The sequence below is a fragment of the Vespula pensylvanica genome, chromosome 8 (assembly GCF_014466175.1).
Source record: "Vespula pensylvanica isolate Volc-1 chromosome 8, ASM1446617v1, whole genome shotgun sequence".
Lineage (NCBI taxonomy): Eukaryota > Metazoa > Arthropoda > Insecta > Hymenoptera > Vespidae > Vespula > Vespula pensylvanica.
Window position 1 is genome coordinate 8,117,540 of NC_057692.1, and position 24,237 is coordinate 8,141,776.

Here is a 24,237-nt window from a genome sequence, read left to right on the forward strand (position 1 = left end):
TTATATAAAAAAATTATATTGAAATTAAACTCATATAAATGATAAAAATAGTATGAATATATTTATTCTTATTTCCCTTTGTAATTTACAAACTTCCGTCCCCATATAATTTCACTCACCATACATACATCCATACCCTAATGTCTTATATTCCACGCACTTTATTATCACAATATTTTAAAACTATAATACAATAAATATATATATATTTATTTATTTATATTTATATATTTATATATTTATATATTTATATATTTATATATTTATATATTTATATATTTATTATAGCTATAGATATGGATTTCTATTTAGCCTTTTTCTTTATCCTACTTTTACAATTTATGTAAAATTAATATATTTCGTTAATACTTTTAATTTAATTCAAACATAAAATTTAACTTTGTATAATTAATTACATTAAAAAAAATCTAATTATTAATAATACTTAAATAAAGTAGATTCCATCTATAAAACTTTTCCGTATCACATTTGATGCTAGTAGTATATAAATGCATACGTACGCACATTTACAGTTTTGAAATTGCATTCATGTTAGAAAACCGTATGAAAAATCGTTACTATTCAAAATTACTTGTGGCGTAAATACATTTAAATATTCTTCTTAATTAATTTTATCAAAAGAATTTACAATGCGCGTACATCTACAAAAGATAATACTTTATAATTTTAAATCATTTTGCGGCGAAGTAATTATTGGTCCATTTCAGCCTTTCACTACGATTATAGGACCAAATGGTGCCGGTAAATATATATATATATATATATATACATTTTTTAATTATTTATATATTCTCATTTCTTTTATGAATTCATAAAATATTTGTAAAAATAAATATATCTGATATATTTCTAGGAAAATCTAATATCATGGATGCAATTAGTTTCGTGATGGGAGAGAAAATTAGTAGTTTACGTGTTCGTCGATTAAACGATCTTATTTCGAAAAAATCTGATGGGACGTTAATGACACATAGGTGTTCTATTTAATATTTGCTTTGTTTATTTTTTTATTTCGTTTTTATGACATCACTATTATTTCTTTTGTTTTATTCGTTCTAATTGAAAGTATTATTATTATTATTATTAATTGTAGTGCACATGTAACAGTTATATTTGAAATAGAAGGTAGAAGTAAAGAATTTACCCGTGGTATTCATAATTCTTCCAATGTATATAAAATAAATAAGCAGGTATATATTAATAAAAGAAGTTTTTTGTTATGTAAATAAAAATTGACTCATAAATATTATAAAATGTTTAGGTTGTTAAAGTTGAATTTTATAAACACAAACTTGCTTCGCTTGGGCTTAATATAAAAAGTAAAAATTTCTTAGTATTTCAAGGAAACATTGAAGCGATGTGCATAACAAGTCCTAAAGAAATTTCTATTATGTTTGATGAAATTAGCAAGTCTGCTGAGCTAAAATCAGAATACGAAAGGTAATATAACAAAAAATTTTTTTGACACATGAATTACTTGATTATTTTAAGCTATAAAAAATATTAAATAATGTGTTTACTTCCACAGATTAAAAAACAAAATGCATGAGATTGATTTAGATCTTCGTCATATAATTCAAAAGAAAAAGTGTCTCTTAACTGAAAAGAAACGTCTTTTAATACAACAACAGGAAGCAGAGGAATATAATCTATTACAAGAGGAATATGTATGTTGAATCGTTATCATTTATTTTTATCACACTTTAGACAATATTTCATATTTGGACTTATATTTTTTATCTTATATTTAAAACATTTTTAGCATGATAAAAAAACAGAGTTACAATTATTCAGATTGTTTCATATAAGAAGAGAACTTGATGATTTAAAATTACTTTGGAATGACAATATATCCAAAATGAATAAATATGAGGATGAGAAAAAAAGTGCAGAAATTATATTGGAACAGAAAAAGAAAAAATATTTCGAAGTAATAAATCAAGAAACAATGATGGAAAATAATTTGATAACAATAGATCTACAACAGACTCATCAAACTACGCAATTGGTTGCCGCAAAGGAAAAAATTTCTCATTTACAACAAAAGATTCCATTTATTCGTACATCTTTAACTAAAGCACATCTTGCAGATGAAGTCCATAATAAAACTATGAAAGATTTAGAAAAGGAATTGACTAAAATAGAGGTATTAAAAATGAATTTAACACAAAGTGTTTCGAGTGAACTTGAATCACAAGGAAGCAACATGGAACTGGACAATGCACAAGTACTATATAATATTTACATTTATAAAATATTATCGTAATTATGTCTTTTTTAACTTAATATTAAATTTTAATTTAATATACATATTTATTTATTTTTTTCTTTTGGTAAAGGTGAAAGAATATTACCTTTTAAAAGGTACAGTGCAACGAGAGTGCGTAAAATTTACAAAAAATCTAAATGTTCTTAGACATGACCAAGAGAACGATCAAAATAAACTTGATAATGAAAAACGGAAAAAAATTGAAGTAGAAGATAAAAAGAAAAAATTACAATTTATGTTAAAGGAAACAGAAAAGCGACTGGAACGATTAGAACAGTATGTAATAAAAACTGAAGTTACTTTAACAGATCAAAAAAATATGGAACATAATCTTGAAACTGACATAACACAAAATAAGATTGCAATAGAGGAAATGGAAGTGGAACTTGATAAAATTACAAATAAACTAAACGACATTACAATAGATAAATTCGCAGTTTCAAGAGAATACCAAAAATTAAATACAATTACAATTTTAAAAGATCTATTCCCAGAAGTGGTAATCTTTTAAATCATTAGTTCAATACAAGATCACAATCTTTTTTTTTTTTGTATAACCATGCATTTTATATTTTTAGTATGGCCGCTTATTTACCTTATGTAAACCAATTCATGAACGATATAACATTGCTGTAACCAAAGTACTTTGGAAATACAAAGATGCAATCATTGTCAAAACAGAAAAAGTGGCAAAGCAATGCATTGAATATTTAAAACGACAACAAATAAGTGTGGAAACATTTTTACCCCTTGATTCGTTAAAGATTCAACCATTTAATGATCAACTAAAGAACAATTTAAGGTATCATCTTGTAAAAAATATATATAAACAATATTGAAATAAAAATTTTAAATCACAAAATGTTCAACTGTGAATGTATTTACAGTGATATGATATATCCAAAAACTGTGCAGTTCTTGTATGATGTAATTGAATACTTTCCTAAAGAAATTTCTAACGCTATCTCATTTGTGAGCAAAAATACTCTTTTATGCGAGACATCAGAAGATGCTCGAAAAGTTGCATATGAAAATCATTTGAATGACAGATATACGGTGAGTTGCTTATAAACTATACACTTATTATACTCTAATAAGCATAAACATATTTTTTACTATATAATAGTGTGTTGCACTTGATGGAAGTTATTACCAGAAATCAGGTATCATCTCTGGAGGGTCTTTTGACTTATCAGCCAAATCTGCAATATGGAAAGATAAGCAAATACAAGAAATGAAATTACGAAAGGTTTCTTTTTTTTTTTTATATAGTAATTATATAAATAACAATTTTGATTTTAATAACAATAATTTTAGGTAGCGTTAATAGAAAAAATTAAGAAGGCTTCAAAATGTATTAGAAAACAATCTGAACTAAATACAATGAACTCCGAAATTTTAAGTCTCACCAACAAATTAAAATACAGTCGTATCGATGTAGACAATATTGTAAGTGTCCTATACGAATATATTAACGATTTTTTTCAATATTTGATTTATATAATATATCTATTTCTAGAAAAAACAAATAGTTGATTTTAAGCAGGAAATTGAAAATATAGATCATCAACTAATATCAATATTCGTGAGTATTTAATATATTTTACTAGTTAATTGTATATTGATTATATATATATATATATTATCTTTATAGAAAAATATAGAATCAATTGAGAAAATTATAAATAAAAGATATAATAAAATTCAGGATATTGAAAATCAAATATGCAATGTGGAAGATAGAATTTTTTCTGTTTTTTGTAGAAATATTAATATTGCCAATATTCGTATATATGAAAAAGGCAGACTGAGGTATATTTGTTATTATATTATTTTATATTAAATGGATAATATTATATATTTTATAAAATATCTTTCATAGAATATATGGGGAACAAAAAAAAAGAGAGTGTGAATTAGAAAACCAATATAATTGTATAAAAAATGCATTAGATTTTGAAAAACATTATAATACAAAAGGTAATATGTTATTTCAATAGTATTATATACCATTATAATTGTCAAATATATTGTTAAATGCTTGATACATTATATTTTTATATATATATTTTTAATGTGTATGTATTGTGTAATTATTATAGATGAAATAGAAAAATATGAAATTGCTGTTCAAGCTGCTGAAGAGCAATTAAAAATAGCACTTGAAGAAGAATCTGCGATTACAGATATTGTTGATAAACAGAAAGATGAATTAAAAGAATTAAGGCATATCCATACAAATATAAAGACAGAAGTAATTAAAATGAAAAATGAAGTTGCACAATGCAGACATCAAATTGGTATTGTTGCTAAATTAATTTTAGAAACAAGAAGAGAACGTACAATAATTGAAGTAAAAATTAAACAAAAAAAAATAGAAATGAATAATATATTTAAAAGTTGTCAGGTTAAATTGCTTATGCAAATTAATTTTTTCATAAATACCAATAAATATGTATTATTAGTCTACAAAACTGTATGAAATTTTATTTAAATATTATTTTACTCATTTGCGTTAGATGGAAGATATAATAATTCCTATGACACATCAAAATACTTTAAATAATTCTCCATGGGTATCTTCAATAAATACTTCAAGTTCAAATACGGAACAAAGTGAAGATGGTATTTTCTCAAAGATAAATTTTTCATTTCTATTGTATGAATTACAAATAATTAATGGGGATCAATTTGATAATGTTAAAACTCAACTATTAAAAAATATTAGTACGATACAAAATAAATTGGATTCAATATCAGCACCAAATTTAAAGGTAAAAATTCATATGTAATACTTATAAAAATAGCAATAATATCGTTTGATAAAATAATATTATTCGATTGTAAACAATTATTTCTTGATTATAAACAATTAGTTAATTATAATACAGGCAGCTGAAAACTTGGAATTAATATGTAAAAAATTAGATGCAATCAATAAGACTCTAAAAGATACACGCAATACTGCTCATATTGCAAGAAACAAATTTACAAGAGTCAAAGAAGAAAGAATTAGCAGATTCATGAAATGCTTTGACTATCTTACTTTTCATATAGATTACATTTATAAAGTAAAAATATAAAGTAACTCATTTATTTTATCTGTATCTTTAAATCTCTTTTTTTTTAATTATATTACTCTTACAGTATTTACTTAATAATATGTCTGCTCAAGCTACTCTTGTTCCATATAATCCAGAAGAACCGTATTTAGATGATATAAATTACAGTTGCATTGTACCAGGAAAACGTTTTCATTTTTTATCAAGTCTTTCAGGGGGTGAGCAAGTACTTGCTATTCTAACTTTATTATTTGCAATACACAGGTACAGTTTATCTTATTATAAGATCAAATTAAATATACATAATATTTACTAATTATTTGCAATGTGTTGAAATATAATATTTATTGGTTTCTATTTTAGATATGAAGCTGCACCATTTATTATCTTGGATGAAATAGATGCAGCATTAGATAAAATTAATATAGTAAATGTTGTTAATTTTATTCGATCCAATCTTGATTTAATGCATTTCATAACAATATCTTTAAAAAAAGAATTATTTGTTAACGCTGATGGTTTTATTGGAGTCACTGCCAGAGTAATATTTTATAAACATTTTTCTTTCATATATTTTCTCTATTTTCTTTATTTTATTTTCTATTATAGATAATTATAGATTCCCTCTAATATAAATTTTATATAATATATATACATATTTTGTTTGCGTTGCAGCAAGAACAAGAGTTAGTAGAAAGCAGTGTATTCCTGTTATCATTTGAATCGTATGGGTCAAAACCAAATAATTAAATGATACAACTCAATACTTTTACGATCATCGTAATAAACTAAAGAGATTATTGCACGAACAATAAGTGAGGTAAAATTAGTCTTTTTGTTTTTTGTGATTCAACATCTTTTCAGGTTTTATTTAATATACTATTAAATGTATATATATTTTTATTTTATCTTTATTTAAATATGTAAGAAATAACATTTCTATTTTAAATTATTTTATTCCTATTAATATAACATTATAACATCATTCATATTTGTGCGTATGTAGATTGTACATATCACTGAGTGTGCATCCATTATTTAAAGAATAGTCTTAACTTTATAATATCAATTCAAATTGTTATTATTTACAAGAATAATCCAATGTAAAAGAATTATAATTGTATAAAAACAACTGAATGACAAAGAAAGCATTTACATTCATTTGTTAATATTAAAATTTGTGCGAAATGGGTCATAATATTATGAAAATAAAAATATAAAAGTAGTTGATGATTATAATTGATATTATAAATTAATATTAATAATAATGTAATATTAACCATTTATAATTTTTCATTATAAAATCTTTTTAAATTACATTTTTCAAAATTTAACCTTTATATTAAGATTTGTTGATACTGATGACATTCAATACTTTTTTAATAAAGTACTATTAAAAATTGATAATTTTTCTATTCTACTATTTTTCTATATATTAATATTATTCTTCCTACAAACGTTAAAGACCACTTTGTAATACATTAAAAGCAGCTCCTAAAGCCCAGCTTAACTCGTGTTGATTGATTTTCTTATATAACTGCAATAAAAACAAGCCCCATTTGTAAAATATACTTTTATATACTTTTTATCTGTATTTAATTCTTTCTTTGTTTATTTTAGACTTCTATCATTGTTTAAATATACACACACACACACATGTATAGAGATATATATACCCAGCAGATCGTACTTACAAATAATCTTGTAGAAGGTTCTAAGCCAAAACCATTATGTAACAAGACATAAATAAACGTTAAATCCAAGCACATAAATGGTTGCTCTGCATTAGGATAATCACAAGTTTCTGTTGCTTGTTTCAGAAAAGCACCCAAGTGTATCACACCACCAGAGAAAGGGTCTATTAAACCTACCTGTAATAATCAATTATTAGTTTAAATTACATTACAGAGAGAATGGAGTAACAATTGAAAAAATAAAATATAAAAATTTACCTCTGTTGCGCGTTCGAAGTAATAAGAGAAAGCGTATATTTCATGAGTACCCAATCCTATTGGTTTATTACTTATTGTATTAACATATTTTTCTACAATTTTTAAGCATTCTGAGAATCTAACGATTGGTCTATTCTCATTACTTCCTGCAAAATTTTGGGTCTTAACCGTTTTAAATGTCGCATTAACAGGTCCTTTTACTATATAATTTTGTCCTCCGTAGCTCCATGGAGCACTCACAATTGGATTTATACATTCAGATCGGATTACTATCGTATCCTTTGCAGTAGTATTTTTTATAGTCATTCCATGTGTTAGGATTTCTTTTCTAGCAGCCATTAAACCCATTCCTAGATAGCTATGCGTATATACACTCATATTATGACTAAAAGCATTAATAGCATACACATGCTCTTTCAGTTCTTTTGTTTGCATTTTATTTGGTGAGAAAGTTACTTGCGTAGAGCCCCCACCAAGATCAAGTGCAGCTACCGTATTTTCAGATGTATGAGAATTAAGTTTATCTAGTAAAAAATTTACTGTGAACCAAGAAAAAATTCCTTCACTAGCTCCATCCATTATAGAAATTGAGTTTTTTGATATTCTGAAGCCAGATGACTCAAAAAGTTTACTACATTCTTCTAGTATATTATTTGCTTTATGTCCAGGTAATAACCTAAGGCCAGCAGTAGCTTTCATACTAAGCGGAGTATTAGACCATTCTGATTGTGGTATAACTAACTTTGCTTTATCCAACAGCTTAATAAGAGATTTCGCAGCAACTTTTGGATCATCTGCAAATGCACTTAATCCGGGTTTGGTTTCACTGTACATTTCAGCATCTAGTACTAGATGATGGTTGAGAATTGATTCGTGAAAACTAAATGCTAATACACGACTGCCAGTGGATCCAGCATCGATGATAACAACATAAAAAGGCTTTTGTATATTTAATGAAAATGCTAAAGTATCAATAACTTTACTACCAATTCTTACTGGCTTTAAATCATTTGCTATTGCGATATAACCAAGAAATAATGTACCAAATAAAGAAATTATCATAAAATATCTTCTTCCAGGTTGATTGGTACTTTTTTTCGTACTGGATGATGATTCCTTTTCGTAGAACTTTTCATTTCCAGACCTTAGCTACAACAAAATAATATTAATAAGAATATTATATAAATAACCTTTATTAAAAGTGATTGATTAAAAGCCTAATTTAACCTCATAAAATATAGTATCATAATTGATACATCTCAATAATAATTCGCATTCGAATTTTAACGTTATAAGGAAAATAAAATTCTAAATATATAACTAAAAATATAACTATCACATGTCGGACAAATTAAAAGTAGAACAAACAGAAGAAAAGTATGACGAAGAAAATGTTAAGATAGAAAAAAAAGAAAGGAAAAATAAATAAAAATGACAGAAATAATGATAGAAACTTTATCGAAAAAGCTTAATCAAGAATTATGCAGAGATAAAAAAGGAGGAAGCAAAAGCAAAATATCAAATGCATAATTTTCACTCACAAGCTTATATTGCATCTAATGCAGGCACAGCTCGTATTTATTTATTAAAAAAAAAATGCTCTAAATATATTTTAATAATGAAAGAAATCGTTTCATGTTATAAACCTCATCGTCCATATTTCCATATAACACAACAAATTTTGCGATAGATAAGAAACATTCTCTCCTGTTGTGCGCATGTGTGTGTGTGTGTGTGTGTGTGTGTGTGTGTGTGTGTGTGTGTGTGTGTGTAGCACACACTTTCTTTTGCGGACACGTGGCTTTTAGTTCATATGTATATCTGTATGCATGTGTTGTATGTATGTATGTATGTATGTATGGTATGTATATATATATATATATATATATATATATATATATATATATATAGATGTATGAGCTGTGACGAGAAGTGGAGAAGAGTAGGAAAATTTGAACAGACTTTTTCATGACTTGCACTTATATTTTCATCGTATAGTAACATTTAATATATAAATGTGTATTATAATTAATATGTAATATAATTCGTCAGAAAGTATTACTATCTCGAAAATAAATGTCAAGGAGAAAAGATGTAATAGTTCTGTCAAAAAACTTTCTCATTATTTGAAATCAGATTCAAAAAGATTTAATTATGCAATCTTTCTACGATTTTTGAAATAAATTAATATATTTATATATGTACGTATAGATACCTTTCTTTGTTTCACACTCATTTGGATTGGATGTTTGTAATAAAACTGTTAAAAAAATAAAATATAAATGACGAATAAAAACAGTGCAAATTATGGCGGTATGCAAGTAAAATCCAATTATTACTGCTTGGCAAAGATACTTCGAACTCTTCCTCTCTATATTTTACACACAAGCAGCTATTGAAGTCCGGTATATGTTGAGATCATCATGACCTGGCGGTATACGATAACGTTTCAAGGTCATTCCAACTAATGAAATTTTATTATTGAATTCTCTATTCAAGTAAACCCTAATTTTTATTTACTTCTTCACGATAATATTGTTTAAACATTTACATTCATTTTTCTACTTTATATAATTACATTATTCATCAAAAGAAGAAAGATAATAATTAACTGAAATGGAGAATTTGTGTCATCAAAACATATATGTGTATATGTACAAGTGTGATATAATATTGTGTTACAACTTTTTTTATAACTTACTCTTCATTTACACGTAAATATAGATTAAGTATACATGTATGTGTATTCATTTTTAATCAAATACTTAAAAATGAAATCTTAATCTTGGAAAATTGATATTGTTATCTTGTGTTATGTTATCTTGAAGTAATTTTATTAGTTAAAATATTTTGTATTTTGTTTGAAACACTAAATTTTTACCATTGGCACGGAATGCAATTACGCTATAATCAAAAAGAAAAATATTTTATTTTATTTCTTTTTTTATAAATAGGAATTCTATATTGAGACTAAATATGGTACATATGTGAAAATTGCATAATCTTTCTTTCATATATATTATAATATATTGAACAATAAAGTATTTATAGAAAACATTTGAGATATATTTTCCACGACCAATTAATTCAATGATAAATTAATCTTTCTTCGATATTCTCATTTTTATATATTTATATTATATTTCTTACATTTTTCTCTTTAATAGCGTTTTTATTTTTTCTTTCAAAGATAAAAGTACTATTGTATAACATGAAAGATAAAGCAATTTGCATTGGTACTAGGAAAAGCATTATCATCTGCGATAAAGAAATGTTATATGTTAAACATCTTTTGCTATATCTAATAAGAAAATTGATTAATATAAGTTTCATAGTCATTGCTTAAAGAAGTTGAATGATTAACTATGTGTTTGATATAATGAAATTTGTTAAGAAATTGCTTTGAAAATATAGCCACAAAAGTCTTAGAGGTTAGAATTTTTAAACTTAAAAATAGATTGTAAGTGAGTAAAGACATTTATAGCATGCATTCGTAGTAGAAAAACTCAGAATATTCTGCAAGTTCTTTTTACTCAAGAGAAAGCTCTGTTATGATGGATACTTTCAATTTCAAATAGCTTAGTTAATGCATCAAATATATATATATATATATTTATATATATGGGATTAGTTATATTATTCTATTTATAGTGAATGTTTTTATATCTATTTAAAATAGAACATACTAATTGTTGTGATGTTAAGAAGTGATTACAAAAGATGTTAAAAATCAGAAGCTGAAAACAATGTATCAACAAAAAGTACATCCTACCCAAAGGAATCTTATACATGAAGGCATTATACAAATTGGTGCTGGTGGTTCTGCAGGCTTTGTTGAAGTTTGTATAATGCATCCAATGGATCTTGTCAAAACACGATTTCAACTTCAAGTTAGAATGCAAACAGCAGATGCCACTTATTACACAGGTGTTTATGATACAATTATAAAAACTACAGTAAAACATTAATTTTCTTATTTGTTGCTATAGGCATTATAGATTGTATGCATAAGATGTATAAAACTGAAGGTATTACTGCACTGTGGAAAGGATTGCTTCCACCAATTATTGTAGAAACACCTAAAAGAGCAGTGAAAGTATGCGTTAAATATTTTGATAATTAAAATTTATTTAAATTATATTAAATTTACTGTTATAATTTCTGTTCTTTTAGTTCTTTACATTCGAACAATATAAACAGTTCTTTTTATTTGGTGCTACATCACCTACTCCTTTGGTAACAATAACGGATTGAATCATTACTTCTATTAATATATTTATTCTCTAAAGCAGGATTTTAAAATTACAATTATTATAGACATTCTCATGTGCTGGCTTCTTTGCTGGAGTTACCGAAGGAATTTTGGTAAATCCTTTTGAAGTTATCAAAGTAAAGCAACAATCAGATCGTATAGGAAGACCATCAACTGCTATTGTAATAAGAGAAATTATATCAAAATATGGATTTGGATTAAATGGTCTTTATAAAGGATTATCTGCCACTATAATGAGAAATGCTGTATTTAATTCTTTTTATTTTGGATTTTATCATTCTGTAAAAAATTACGTACCAGTAAATAAAGAACCCTTTCTTGAATTCATAACTAAGGTAATTATAATACTCGTGAACATTTTTTATATTATACTTTTAATAAAATATTATTGATTGCTTAGGTCAGTCTTGGTTTTGTGTCAGGTACAGTAGCTTCTTGTTTGAATATACCTTTTGATGTTGCTAAAAGTCGTATACAAGGACCACAGGGAAATATACAATACAAGGGAACACTAAACACTATATGCATTATTTATAAAAACGAAGGGTATAGAATTATTGTTTTATATTGCTTATAAATTGACAAATATTAAGTATTATTTATATTTTACTCATTTTTTTTTTTTTATTTCAGTTTCAAAGCTTTATACAAAGGTTTATTGCCAAAAGTATTGAGATTGGGCCCAGGAGGAGCCATTATGCTTGTAGTTTATGATTATATGCATGAATATCTTACTAACAAGTTTTCATATTGATTTTTATGTTACATGCTGTATACGATAAGTATATAATATTAAATATATTAATAAGTAATCTATATTCTTTTACAGTATAATAAAAAATTTGCATTTTTTATTATAACAAACAATCTAATTGTTTTGTATTTTATTACAGAAAATTTATAATTATTTTGTAATAATATTTTTCTTATATATATGCAATCTTATTATTAAATTTTTAAGATTCCTTTATGAACAAACATACAAATTTCAAGTTTAGTCATCTAATATTGTATCTAGCCAAGTTTCAAGATCAGTTGGTTTGGTTGATAAAGTAGTAGACTGTGTTTTGAGATCTGCAAATAAGATTTTGTAAATCATAAAATAAATCAAATAATTCAATGATACAAGAGATTCACAAAATATATAAAGCACGGGGTTTATGTATTTTATAAAAACTTGTTTAAAAATATATTAATTAAATTACCATTTTTGGATAGTACATTTGTTAAAGGCATTTGTTTTTTATTGTTTTGTAAGCTGGGTGATTCAAGAGACAATAAGAAATCTAAATTTTCTTCCATATTATCACTATCATCACTTTCATTTTGTATCTTAGCTACAAATGTTTTATTGTCACTCGTAGCCTTTTTCAGATCTAAATTCATTTTTAGTTTTTCTTCACTTTCCAATGATTTATTAAAATTCATTATATTAGATGAACTAGAAACTTTTAAATTAGATAGGATGTTATTATAAGCTTCTTTTCCTTCCTCAACAGTATTGTAAAAACTCGTTAATTGATCAGCCTATAATATACATTTATACAAAACATATGAATTATATAGTAACATAATTGATAAAGGAAAATATTACGTTTAATGTCCATATAAAAATACTTACTGTAAAATATTCATCGTTCATTTTAACATATTCATTAAAAGGTATACACTTCATTGCAGCGGAAAGTAAATTTAAATCTAAAGTAAAGTAATCAAAACATCCTAATATATCTGTAGACCAATTTTTTTCAGATTTTAAAACAAACTGCCCATTCATTGAAGTAGCAGTCTTTATAAAAGCTTCAAAATCTTTACTGTTGTCATTAGTTTCTGCATTATAGTTATACTCGGCATAAGATTGTTTAGGTTGAAGTAATAACTGTGGTTCTCCTTTTTGTGGTTTTTCTATTCTCTTTTGTAGATGTTTCCCTCCATCATTTTTGTAATAATTCTTTACACTACTCATATTTTTTATAAAATAAAAATACACTTGTTACGCGTTAACAATATTTTTTTTTCTGATTTATTTAAATGGTAGAAACACGAATATTCGTCGAATTAAAAAAACTGAAATAAAAACAAATAAATAGGAAAATAAGAGCAATGAAAATGGAATAGTGGGGAATGAACAATAGTAACTGGAAGTGACATTAAATTCGAAATGGCTACCATGACAGATTTTCAAACAGTTTTTAAACGATTGTATAACAAACTTAATATATAGATAACAGTGTAAATAAAAATGGTTAGTTATTGTGTTTGTGAAGAATCTAAGAAAAATAATTCTCAAGAAAAATCGATATCTTTCACGCGTGAATGAGATTATATAAACAGCGCATGATTACACACAGTGATGAAATTATAGGTTAGGAGATGTCAATGAAATAACGAAGAACGAATCGATGAAGAACATATTGATATAAAACAATCGAGTAATCGATGTCGAGGTTTCTATTATTCAACAAAAATATTTTATATTTAAATATTGTTACGCAAAATTTGAAAATTATGTCAGATTTGTAAAAGGAATTATTAAGTCAGAGGTCACACTTGGACGTACTATCGTCATTAATAACAACGATTGATAATTATTTGTAACGAAAATAATCAAATAATCAAGGTATTCATATTCAAAATTTCCCGCGATTTTGATCTGCGTGTTGTTGCGTTGATGTAACGGGAGTAACTCAGTCAGTTGCTTGTCATTCGGTCGGTTGGTTGGTCTTTCGTTTTGTCCACAGTTGGTTGAAAAGAACAGCGCCGCGGCGAACAGCGCTTGAACGTTTACGATTGCAACAATAAATCGAACGTAAAAAGAAACATACGAATCAAAGAAATTAACGCCATATTCTTCGTTGACGAGTGAACTTGTTGTTCGTCTCGTAAAAAAGAAACATTTTTTATCGGTGAAAGAACGCAATTATAAGGAAAGGGGGGGGTGTGGTACGTTTCAATGATCGTACTACGTTGACCGACATTATGCGTATACGTGAAGTTAGCCATGCTCCGCTGAATATGGTGAGTTAACGATGGGTGTAAGAAGTCTTGCAAGAGAACGTGACACGTCTTGTCAGTTGATGCAAGACGAAAGTAGTAGTAGGCGAGGCGGGGCGGGGCGTGGCGTAGTGGACGAGAAGGAAGTCGTGCTTCGGTGAAGTGAGATGAGAGGAGGAGAGGTGGGGCGAGAGAAAATATGGCGAATCGAAACGAAACGAATTTCTTAGTCTTTCGTTTTGCCTTTTTAAACGCTTTCTACCGTGATGATATAGTCTAGAAATACTCTTAAGAGAAATGACCTAAATCTACTTAACGCTTTTCCTTGTGTATCGACTTTCAATATTCTTTAAGTCGACAGTATCGTGTTCATAGTTTGGCAGTAACTTGGAAGAGCTGGAGTTAGGGTGATGGTATAAAAGTAGAAGAAATAAAAACGGATATGTAGACGAATTGATAGATAAATAAAAAGGGGTGTAGTTATAAGCAGAAACGTTGATAAATTTATATGTCTTATCGGTAGATTAATAAAATCAGTACGAAAGATAGTTGTATGAAAGAGAAAGAGAGAAAGAGAGGTGGGGAGCGTAAAGCGCCATCGCGTGGCTGGGAACAGAATTACAGGGTGACACATGGCTGCCGGGGTGGCAGCTACGTAGGGGGTGATTTCTTCTCCTTAAATCGAAATGAAAAAAAATATATAAATTTTAAACATATGCAACGGTTTCGAAGTGCTCATACAATCAATTTTATTTCTCCTAACAGGTGTTTAACGTAAATAAGAAAGGAAGATAGTGCCCCGCCATGACATTAGTGCAAAATTCAAGAGGTCGAAACTGAAATTAACCATGCCCATTTATATGTGATATTATATTATCGGAATTGGGTGTAAATGTTTGTATCGTGATGAACACTACTCTAAAAAGTTTAAAAGACTGTGGATTTTTATCTTCACATACAGTTGCATTATGTCATCGTCTAATCTCAAAATATGAGGTATGGATGCTTAATTATTCCAGATAGATATTCCATGTTCACCGTCTTTTATCTATTTATCATTTATTAAAATTTGCGTAATGTTTGCTGATCTCTTTCAATCTCTGTTCATATTTAAAATAGATTATCTTAGGCTGATATATAGTCTATTTGTAATTATTACCGTTAAACTCGAGCATTTTTTGATAGTCTAAACTTTTTCATATTAATTTATATTTTTAATTCATTACTTTCACATTACCGAATTATAAATACTTCTTGTAATAAGAAAATTATATTGTTTCTACATATCTATTTATTTTACATAAATATTTAATAATATCTAACCTGTTTATAGATTCAGCATATAGATACAGAAAAATTGTTTAGATAAAAATATATTATTATAAATAAATAATTGATCTTAGGTTATTTTAAATTTCATTTTCCATTGTAACGTTTCCCATTCATTTCTTGTGAACAGCTTGCGTACAATTTACTTATGACTTATAATTATGATCGCTACATGTAAATATGTATAACCATGTCCATACATATTGATTTATATTATGTATTGATTTATTATTTTCTTAAATATCTTCTCCCGATTTATTTATCTCATTCATCGTCGTACATTTGCTAACCGCACCATATACATGCACGCACGCACGCACGCACGCACACACACACACACACACACACCGTTGGTTCTTTTATATTTATGGTTTTATCTTTATTTCTTATGAAAAGGGATTTATTCCTTACGAACGGAGATAAAAATCTCACGATATTAGATTTCTTATCCTTATATAGCACCTTGTATTTAAACGATTGCGATGTACATATAAATCGTTCATGACGTATAAATACAGTATCTAACGCTTTAAGATCCGTTATATGTACATTCGAATTCTACACCGTAAAACCGATTGTAAAGCTGCTCTCATGCGTATACTAATCTTAACGTTTCCTTTTCTGTCCCCGCGAGTATCGCCTTTCGCAGGGCGTTAGACTTTTATTTAACGTAACTCGATCGCTTGCTCTTATTTATTGTTTCTTTTCTTTTGTAAATTAAAACTCGAATACATTAATGATAACACATACACACACACACACACACACATATGTGTATATATATATTTAAACATATTATATATGATATGCGATGTATAAATATATATCGACCTTTTTCAAACGTTATTATTATTATTATTATTATTATTTATTATTTATTATTTATTATTTATATATATATATTCGTTTAGCGTCGTTATAAATTTATTACAGAAATTCAAATAGTTAAAAAACCGGAAAAACTTAACAAAACAAAAATGTCTTATTGCAGATTTTGAAAGAACGGTGAATGATTTACGAAGCCTAGTCAAAAGGATCGTAACGCAAAACTAATCGAAAAAAATGCCTCTTCCAAAAAGATTAGTTGAACCCGTTCACGTCGCACGTGGTACGATACCGGAAGATTTCCCATTACCGTCGGAATTAGAAGCCGTTACTAATGGTACTTTGGCTAATACCATTAGACAACTGTCCAGCCTCTCACGGCATGCCGAAGATCTCTTTGCAGAGCTGACCAGGGAAGCTCATGCGTTAAGCGACAGGGCGAATTCTTTGCAAGCTAGGATAGATCGACTGGCCGTCAAGGTCACTCAACTTGATAGCAATGTCGAGGAAGGTTGGTGGTCGATCGTAGAAATTTTATAAATAATGATTAATTTAGTTATTTAATAAAAGGAATGTTTATCTAATTATTATCCTAATCTATCATAAATAATCTTAAAATAGTAATATTAATGTAATTGTTACAAGTTTTTAATTATTTGTTATTTAGTTTCATTACAAGATATACATATGAGGAAAGCATTCAAGAGTTCGGTCGTTTTCGATCAACAAGTAGTTTCAAGAGATACGATGCCAACGGCAATGTTAGAAACTTATCGTCAATGCGACACACCACCACCTTTAGATAAACTCAACATTTATAGGTATATATTATGCTAAAATACTACAGAAAGTTTGAAGTAAAAGTAAATATTGATTTTCAATGAAATTTCCTTTACCAGGGAGGATGGAAAAGATGGACTGAAGTTTTACACGGATCCGAATTATTTCTTTGATCTATGGAGTCAGGAGATGTTGAAAGATACGGAAAAGAAATTGCATGATCGAGGGAAAAAGGTAAATCATCGTTGGAATGTTTATTTCTTAACGCGTGCACCTCGATACAAAAATTTTACGCGTACGATTACTACAATTAATACATTTTTATTTATATTTTCTATGTTGTTAAATTTCTTATCTTTGTAAAGATAAATTAACGTGCCTTCGGGGTGCACGAAACGTATGAGATAAGTTCACAATATGTATGTATATATTGATATTGCAATTGCTAACTATTTTGGAACTCTATCCCGTTCGTTATAGACTGAAACAGAATATGCCGAACCATACAGAAAGGCAAGTCGATGATTTGGATCTTTGTAGTTTTATTTTATTCCCCTGTTAAATCATAAATACTAAATAATCGATCAGTCACACACTCATCAGTCTCACTTTTCTGTGGTTTTATCCGATCATTAACCACTCTCTTTCTCTCTCTATATATATATATATATTTTTATCTTTCTATCTCACTCTCTCTCTTTTTTACGCTGACTAGAAATTGCGTTAGTTGCTCGCTTTCAAAGTTTGTAGTTACGCCCTAGGTAATAGCAAAAGCCAGTGACTTTTTGCGTTTTTAGTGTTTGCTCAGATCTCAGATCAATTGTTTCAAGCCGATTTCATTTTCGACTTACAAAAAAACATTTGATCTTTGTATACTCATCTAAAATCCCTTGATATGTCAGTGCTAATAAAGGACTTCGCTCGAGAGTTAAAAACCATTTTTTTTTATTACTCGAACCACAGATGGCTTTGATTAACAAAAAAAAAAAATACTCTCTTGAGTGATTCCTTTGTACGTTTAAAAATGTCACACAATATCCACATTTCATTGTCACTTTGTCGACCGTTGCAACGCTGCCCTTTTGCAAGTAATGCAAGTTTTGAATGTTACAATTCACAAAAGTCTATGATTATGATGTCTCGGTTTTACGCAATCAATTATCGACCCTTCATCTTCGTAATTCAATTGTCACATTTTTTATGTAGGAAATAAAACTTTACGTTCAATCTTACGAACGGTGTCGTAACGATACGATATTCACACACACGTATAATCATTGATTATAGGAAACCATATTTCCTACATATTGTTGCATATTTATTGACTGATTTAGCACTACTAACACACATTTATACTTTGATAATATGTATTCGACAAATAATAATAATACAATAATAATAATAATTATAATAACAACAACAACAACAACAACAACACAAAGAGTGACGATGGTTCGTACTTCTAACGAAGCTCAATCAGTCAAACGAATTCTTTCGAATTGAAATGATTATGCTTGTTTTCATGCAAACACATCTCTTAATGGAAAACATAAATAACAACCAGAAATAATTTTTGCTATATTTTTTATACGATATAGCCTCATAGGCCACGGAATGAAGGTAGCGGTGGTGGAGGTAGACACAAGAAGCGTGTAAGACAGCCTCATAATACAAGGGAAAGGCAGAGACAATTAGCGGTCGGCCATGGGGAATATATAATGCCAACACAAGGGGTTCAATATAGAGCACCTCATAACATGACCGATGAAACGATGATGGGGATGGTCGTAACCGAATCAAGACCACCAAGACCGAACAGTATTGAACTTAGACGAAGTTATCCACCAGAGGAGCAACACTTGTATAGCCCTTCTTCCTCTGATCATTACAGGTTCGTAAAGTTAATTAATTATATATTAATAATAATAAATAATTAGTTTATTAAGTTAATAATTCTTTTAATGAATTTTAATTTATTGATAAATTAATTTATAATTAAGTTAATAATTAAATAATAAGTTATAATTAATTATATAATTAATAATATTAAATAAATCTTGTAAGGATTACGAAAGGAGGATTATTATTTCTATTTTACAGGGCAACGAATTCTGTTTCCCATGGTTATGAAGAAAACGTGTACGGTTCTCATTATGCTTCTGGTCAAGGCCAACAAGGTAGCGAAACTTATCAGAGTCCAGGCGGACAAAGTACACCCAGCAGAAGTGGTAGATCGCGACCTTCTCAACCACCTCCGGCACCACCAAGCAATACTTCAAGTAATTCGACTCCCACGGTAGCCTCTGCCAACAATACTCCTACCAGAGGGAGATCTATGAGTACTGGTAGAGATACGCTTCCACCACCTCCTCCTCCACCAGGAGAAACTATGTCTCCGCCTTCCATGAACGGTATTATTTCTATTTCTCTTATTTCTTTATTTTTGTTTTATCATTAATAGAAAACAATTCGAATGAGAATTAATAAATGTTCTAGGTTCGATACCGTCTCACTTGTTAAACAGGAATGGAAGTCGTCCAAACAGTCCTTTACCGAGTCATCATTCGACTCCTACTCCACCAAATCACTCGGCACAAATTGGTACAGACGAAACAGATCCCGTCTCTCAAGATTTACCGCCACCACCTCCAACACCCGATCCTACACCACCAAGGCCTATTTCTCCACCGTGTAATATCCCTCCTCCTCCTCCACCACCACCACCACCGCCAGCTATTAATGGTTCATCTCCACCGGTACCATTGACGAACGGAGATATTGCCAAAATGATAGCCATGTGTCCGCCGAAATTAAAACCATTGAAAAGTATCGATGGACAGCTACGAAAGTCTGTCAATCCGAACATCCCATTGGTAGATCCAAGGAATGATTTACTTAAAGCGATAAGAGACGGTAATTTTTTTCTTTGAAATTTATTTGACCATCCATCTTTTTTTTTTATCTCGACACATCAATTAAATATCAATTTTGAATGACGTAGGGATAAAATTGAGAAAAGTAGAAAAAATCGAGCAGAAGGAAGTAGAACGTGTTAACGCATTGAACGACGTTGCATCCATATTGGCTCGCCGTGTTGCTGTCGAATTTAGCGATAGTGATTCAGCTTCTGAAAGCGAATGCGACAGCGAAGGATGGGGCGAACAAGAAACGAATCTCGCGTGACCCACCTCTTTTCCATCTGCCGCCACTGCCTCCTAGAAAAATGACCGAGGAGCTACCCTTTTAATTTCTTCTTGAAATTTCTTTGGGCCATCTACATCAGAATTGTCGAATCGATCTTGCACAGTCTAGCCAAACTACAAGATCATAAAGTAAGCATAATGTTAATGGTTTGTTTTTTTTTTCTTTTTCTTTTTTTTTTTCTTTCTTTCTCTCTTTCTTTTCTTTTCTTTTCTTTTCTTTTCTTTTCTTTTCTTTTTTATACTTTTTTAATAGACACCTGCACGAGCGAAGTTAGAAATCATTTGACGATATACTATGAGAACGTGGGGAATAAAATAAATATAATGTCGTTAACATAAAATTTACTCCGTTTCGGTGTGACGAATTTATCGATTTATCGCACGACTAAAATTATTCATGTAGAAATAAAAGCCAAAGAACCTTGCATATTCATAGATTTCCTTTTTTATTTTAATTTTTTTTTTTAATTTTTTTTTTTTATTTTTTTTTTTATTTTTTCGTTGTATTTTGTATTTTTCAATCTTGCCACTCGAGTATAATATATGAATTAAAAAAAGATACAGTACAATGAGAATAATGCTTTAGTTTTTTTTTATTTTTTATTTTTTTTTTTTTTTTTGTAAAACATTACTTGAAAAACTAAATATATAATTGATAACAGCAAGAAGGCTAGATAAGAGACAAAGTTTACATATATTTAAAAATATTAAATTATCACACACGCACGCAAGTGCGCGCGCACACACAGCACACACACACGCAGATACACACACCACACACACACACACACACCGTGTTTTCTTAGGATATATAAAAATTCTAAAATAATATAAATATTAATTAAATTATACGAAATGATTCAATACAATAACTTGTACGTTAATAACGTTGATTGTATATTGTTTAAAATTACAAATTATGTGTGAATTAAATTGATTCTCAAACATTATAAAAGATATTATTAAATAATAATACGTTTTAAAGTTCGTTATTTTGCACATACAATCGTCATTTATAATTATGATATGTCGATTGTGCCAAATAATGAAGTATATTTGTGTATCCTAGAAATATAACGATATCCTCAAACAATATGTTTCATTCTATGCAAGGTTCAAACGTCACACGTACGAATAATTTTGGATCGAATGATTTCAGATTCTGTTATTATATTAATAAGAATGAGAAAGAGTACGTTTTTTGGATCTACAAAAAATAATAAAAAAAAAAGCGAAAATTGTCATGTAATAATAAAAAGAAATTGAAGAAGATAAATGATAAAATAGAAGATAATAATAAAAAGGAAAAGAAGTTAGAAGAATATACGCACATGGAAAATATAAGCATCACTTTTATAAAGTACTTCTCGATATTTGTCAGGGACTTTTATAATGTCCTTCTTGGCACATTCCACAGTACCAATAAAGTCTAGTTAACAAATACTTCTTTTCAATTGGACTGTTTAACGATGGTATTAACGATACAATTTTCACGTAATATAGATGAAATAATAAACTTTGCATTATATATGATACTATATGCTATTAAGTAGGACGTACATGCATATATATATATATGTGAAAAAGAGAAAAAAAAGCCAAAATACAGAGTTTATATTTTTTTCCTTCGTGTCATATATAAGTCTTGTAAAATACTATACTTCGAACTAGTTATTATAATTAGGTAGTATCTATATGAGATGTCTAACAATGATTTGTTACCGCTTCGCCAGAGGATAATCGACTCGGATAAAAGCAGGATTATATGGCGAATGGACAATATATTATTTCTTTACGCTCTATACGTATAAAATTAAAAAAAATAAAATAAAAAAATAAAAAAAAAAACGTATCGTGTGTGCGTCCTACCGCAACGATAATGGTACATCGAGTTTTAACGTTCGGTCGACGGTCTTGCAAATAATAATAATCTTCCACATCTGTTGTAAGGGAAATAGCGTTAGAGACTGTCATCGGATTTTTCGCTTGTATCAAGAGATATATCGAGAATATGTAATGAAAAAAATGCTCCATTATATGTAAGATTTAACGAAGTTGTTATTTAATAAAAATGAAAAAGAAACATTTCCTAGTATATAATGAAATTAAATGTATAATTATATGTAACGACACGATGATATATATATATATATATAAATGTATTAGTTATATATATATATACATATATACACGCACACATTATATATGTACATATATATATATAACTAATATTACGCCGAATATGTTATTATACACTAACATTAAGGTTGTTTGAAAGAAGCTATCTGTAATTTATTTTGCATCGGTGTTATAACTAAAGTTAGAAATAAATAGTGGTTGCATCATCACATAATCTTACGTGTTCCAGTAGAGATCTATCACAAAATAGATAGATATTTGATAGAAATATTAATGGAAAGATATCATCCCTCATCCAGTGGTTTACCCGGCTCTTTAAATAAGAATTATTTAAAAAATCCGGCCGATCTTCGCGTATTGTTATCGAAACGTGTAATAACGAATGATGCACCTTCTAGACACATTTTTACATATATCGTATTATCGTTTTCATTATCTATTTTTAACATAAATGATTCATTTTCAATGATTCAAAAATAGCTTGGTGTATTTGGATGATAATTATAATACCCAATGTAATAAGATAATTACGATAAAAAGAAATATATATATATATGATTATTGCTTTAGATAACAAGAGAGACACGTATGAAAAGAAGTGTACAAATGCAACACGTAAATCACACACATATATATATATATACATATACATATATATATGTTGTAATATGTTGATATATTGCTCAGCAAAATGATTTTGTCTTTCTCAGAAGAAAACAAATAAGAAGATAGAATCCTCTTTCTTTGCTTTAAGTATATTACGCTTCTATGAAGCTACACGCGTTAAATTATTGTAAAATTACGATATACCAATGTAAGTTTGCGATTTCCCAAAAGTGATAAGTCATTGTTCTCTCATTTAGTAATACGAATAATGAAAAAGATCAGATTGCTCAATGGTCCTATGGATCATACTGACTTTGATCTTCCTTTTGTTTGCATTAGGAAACCAAAATAAAATATGATATCTCTGTGTAAACACACGTTTCTAATTGATAAACTTTGTAAATCTAACGTCTAATGAGATTGCTCTAACTACGAACAGAATCTATTCGCAACATTATTTTCATACTTTTCATTTTTCATATTGATAATGGCTTCGAGACATAAATTATACGATTATTCTAACAAAAGTTTAAGTGCCAATAATAATGATGGCATCGTGATAATCTATTATTATGTTTAATAAACCGATTCTTACGCCTGCGAAGTCATTGCAATAATAAGAACTTCTCTTTTTACACGTAAAGAATATGGATCTTACGAAAATAGAAACGTACTATTTGAACAATAATCGCTATTATGATATATAATTATATTATTAATAATTAAAGATTTGTAGTAAAACTGTACAGAACCAAATAAATTCAAAAATGTCATCAGCCGTACT

General features: G+C 28.1%; 5 protein-coding genes across 15 annotated transcripts; 3 read left to right on the plus strand and 2 right to left on the minus strand.

Annotated features, from left to right (window-relative positions):
* Positions 1-492: 492 nt before the first annotated feature.
* LOC122631281 (structural maintenance of chromosomes protein 1A-like) lies at positions 493-6,209 on the plus strand. The gene is made up of 20 exons (XM_043816761.1): positions 493-762; positions 875-995; positions 1,115-1,211; positions 1,283-1,461; positions 1,550-1,688; positions 1,784-2,248; positions 2,361-2,789; positions 2,869-3,092; positions 3,178-3,346; positions 3,417-3,539; positions 3,608-3,739; positions 3,810-3,875; positions 3,945-4,102; positions 4,173-4,270; positions 4,393-4,697; positions 4,810-5,064; positions 5,182-5,361; positions 5,438-5,616; positions 5,716-5,893; positions 6,028-6,209. Exons 1-20 carry the CDS (start codon positions 651-653, stop codon positions 6,100-6,102), a joined length of 3,684 nt encoding a protein of 1,227 aa, XP_043672696.1. The 5' UTR covers positions 493-650; the 3' UTR covers positions 6,103-6,209.
* A 79-nt stretch (positions 6,210-6,288) lies between these two features.
* LOC122631287 (ectonucleoside triphosphate diphosphohydrolase 5) lies at positions 6,289-9,719 on the minus strand. 3 transcript variants are annotated; one of them, XM_043816801.1, is made up of 5 exons: positions 9,644-9,719; positions 9,520-9,564; positions 7,305-8,453; positions 7,047-7,223; positions 6,289-6,889 (listed from the first exon to the last, which is right to left on the minus strand). In XM_043816801.1, exons 2-5 carry the CDS (start codon positions 9,538-9,540, stop codon positions 6,812-6,814), a joined length of 1,425 nt encoding a protein of 474 aa, XP_043672736.1. In that variant the 5' UTR covers positions 9,541-9,564; positions 9,644-9,719; the 3' UTR covers positions 6,289-6,811. The 3 variants fall into 3 exon arrangements, with proteins under 3 accessions (XP_043672736.1, XP_043672738.1, XP_043672737.1); XM_043816803.1 differs by lacking the exons at positions 9,520-9,564; positions 9,644-9,719 and adding an exon at positions 8,846-9,009; XM_043816802.1 differs by lacking the exons at positions 9,520-9,564; positions 9,644-9,719 and adding an exon at positions 8,563-8,706.
* Positions 9,626-12,395, plus strand: LOC122631290 (mitochondrial 2-oxodicarboxylate carrier). Of its 4 annotated transcripts, none has more exons than XM_043816811.1 (7): positions 9,626-9,758; positions 10,984-11,231; positions 11,294-11,400; positions 11,478-11,540; positions 11,622-11,912; positions 11,978-12,123; positions 12,211-12,395. In XM_043816811.1, the coding sequence occupies exons 2-7, from the start codon at positions 11,051-11,053 to the stop codon at positions 12,329-12,331; spliced, it is 909 nt and encodes a 302-aa protein (XP_043672746.1). In that variant the 5' UTR covers positions 9,626-9,758; positions 10,984-11,050; the 3' UTR covers positions 12,332-12,395. The 4 variants fall into 4 exon arrangements, with proteins under 4 accessions (XP_043672746.1, XP_043672745.1, XP_043672744.1 ...); XM_043816810.1 differs by lacking the exon at positions 9,626-9,758 and adding an exon at positions 9,805-10,041; XM_043816809.1 differs by lacking the exon at positions 9,626-9,758 and adding an exon at positions 10,457-10,764.
* Positions 12,176-13,787, minus strand: LOC122631293. Its single transcript, XM_043816815.1, has 3 exons — positions 13,199-13,787; positions 12,783-13,104; positions 12,176-12,651 (listed from the first exon to the last, which is right to left on the minus strand). Exons 1-3 carry the CDS (start codon positions 13,541-13,543, stop codon positions 12,572-12,574), a joined length of 747 nt encoding a protein of 248 aa, XP_043672750.1. The 5' UTR covers positions 13,544-13,787; the 3' UTR covers positions 12,176-12,571.
* A 28-nt stretch (positions 13,788-13,815) lies between these two features.
* On the plus strand, positions 13,816-24,235 carry LOC122631284 (wiskott-Aldrich syndrome protein family member 3). Of its 6 annotated transcripts, none has more exons than XR_006327672.1 (11): positions 13,816-14,595; positions 15,337-15,567; positions 16,892-17,236; positions 17,393-17,546; positions 17,625-17,739; positions 17,986-18,018; positions 19,104-19,396; positions 19,606-19,916; positions 20,002-20,418; positions 20,507-20,837; positions 21,868-24,235. XR_006327672.1 is itself a non-coding variant. In XM_043816770.1 (10 exons), exons 3-10 carry the CDS (start codon positions 16,963-16,965, stop codon positions 20,686-20,688), a joined length of 1,779 nt encoding a protein of 592 aa, XP_043672705.1. In that variant the 5' UTR covers positions 13,816-14,595; positions 15,337-15,567; positions 16,892-16,962; the 3' UTR covers positions 20,689-21,199. The 6 variants fall into 6 exon arrangements, 4 of the variants coding, with proteins under 4 accessions (XP_043672705.1, XP_043672708.1, XP_043672706.1 ...); XR_006327673.1 differs by lacking the exon at positions 21,868-24,235 and adding an exon at positions 20,962-21,199; XM_043816770.1 differs by lacking the exon at positions 21,868-24,235 and having other exon boundaries at positions 20,507-21,199.
* Positions 24,236-24,237: the final 2 nt, after the last annotated feature.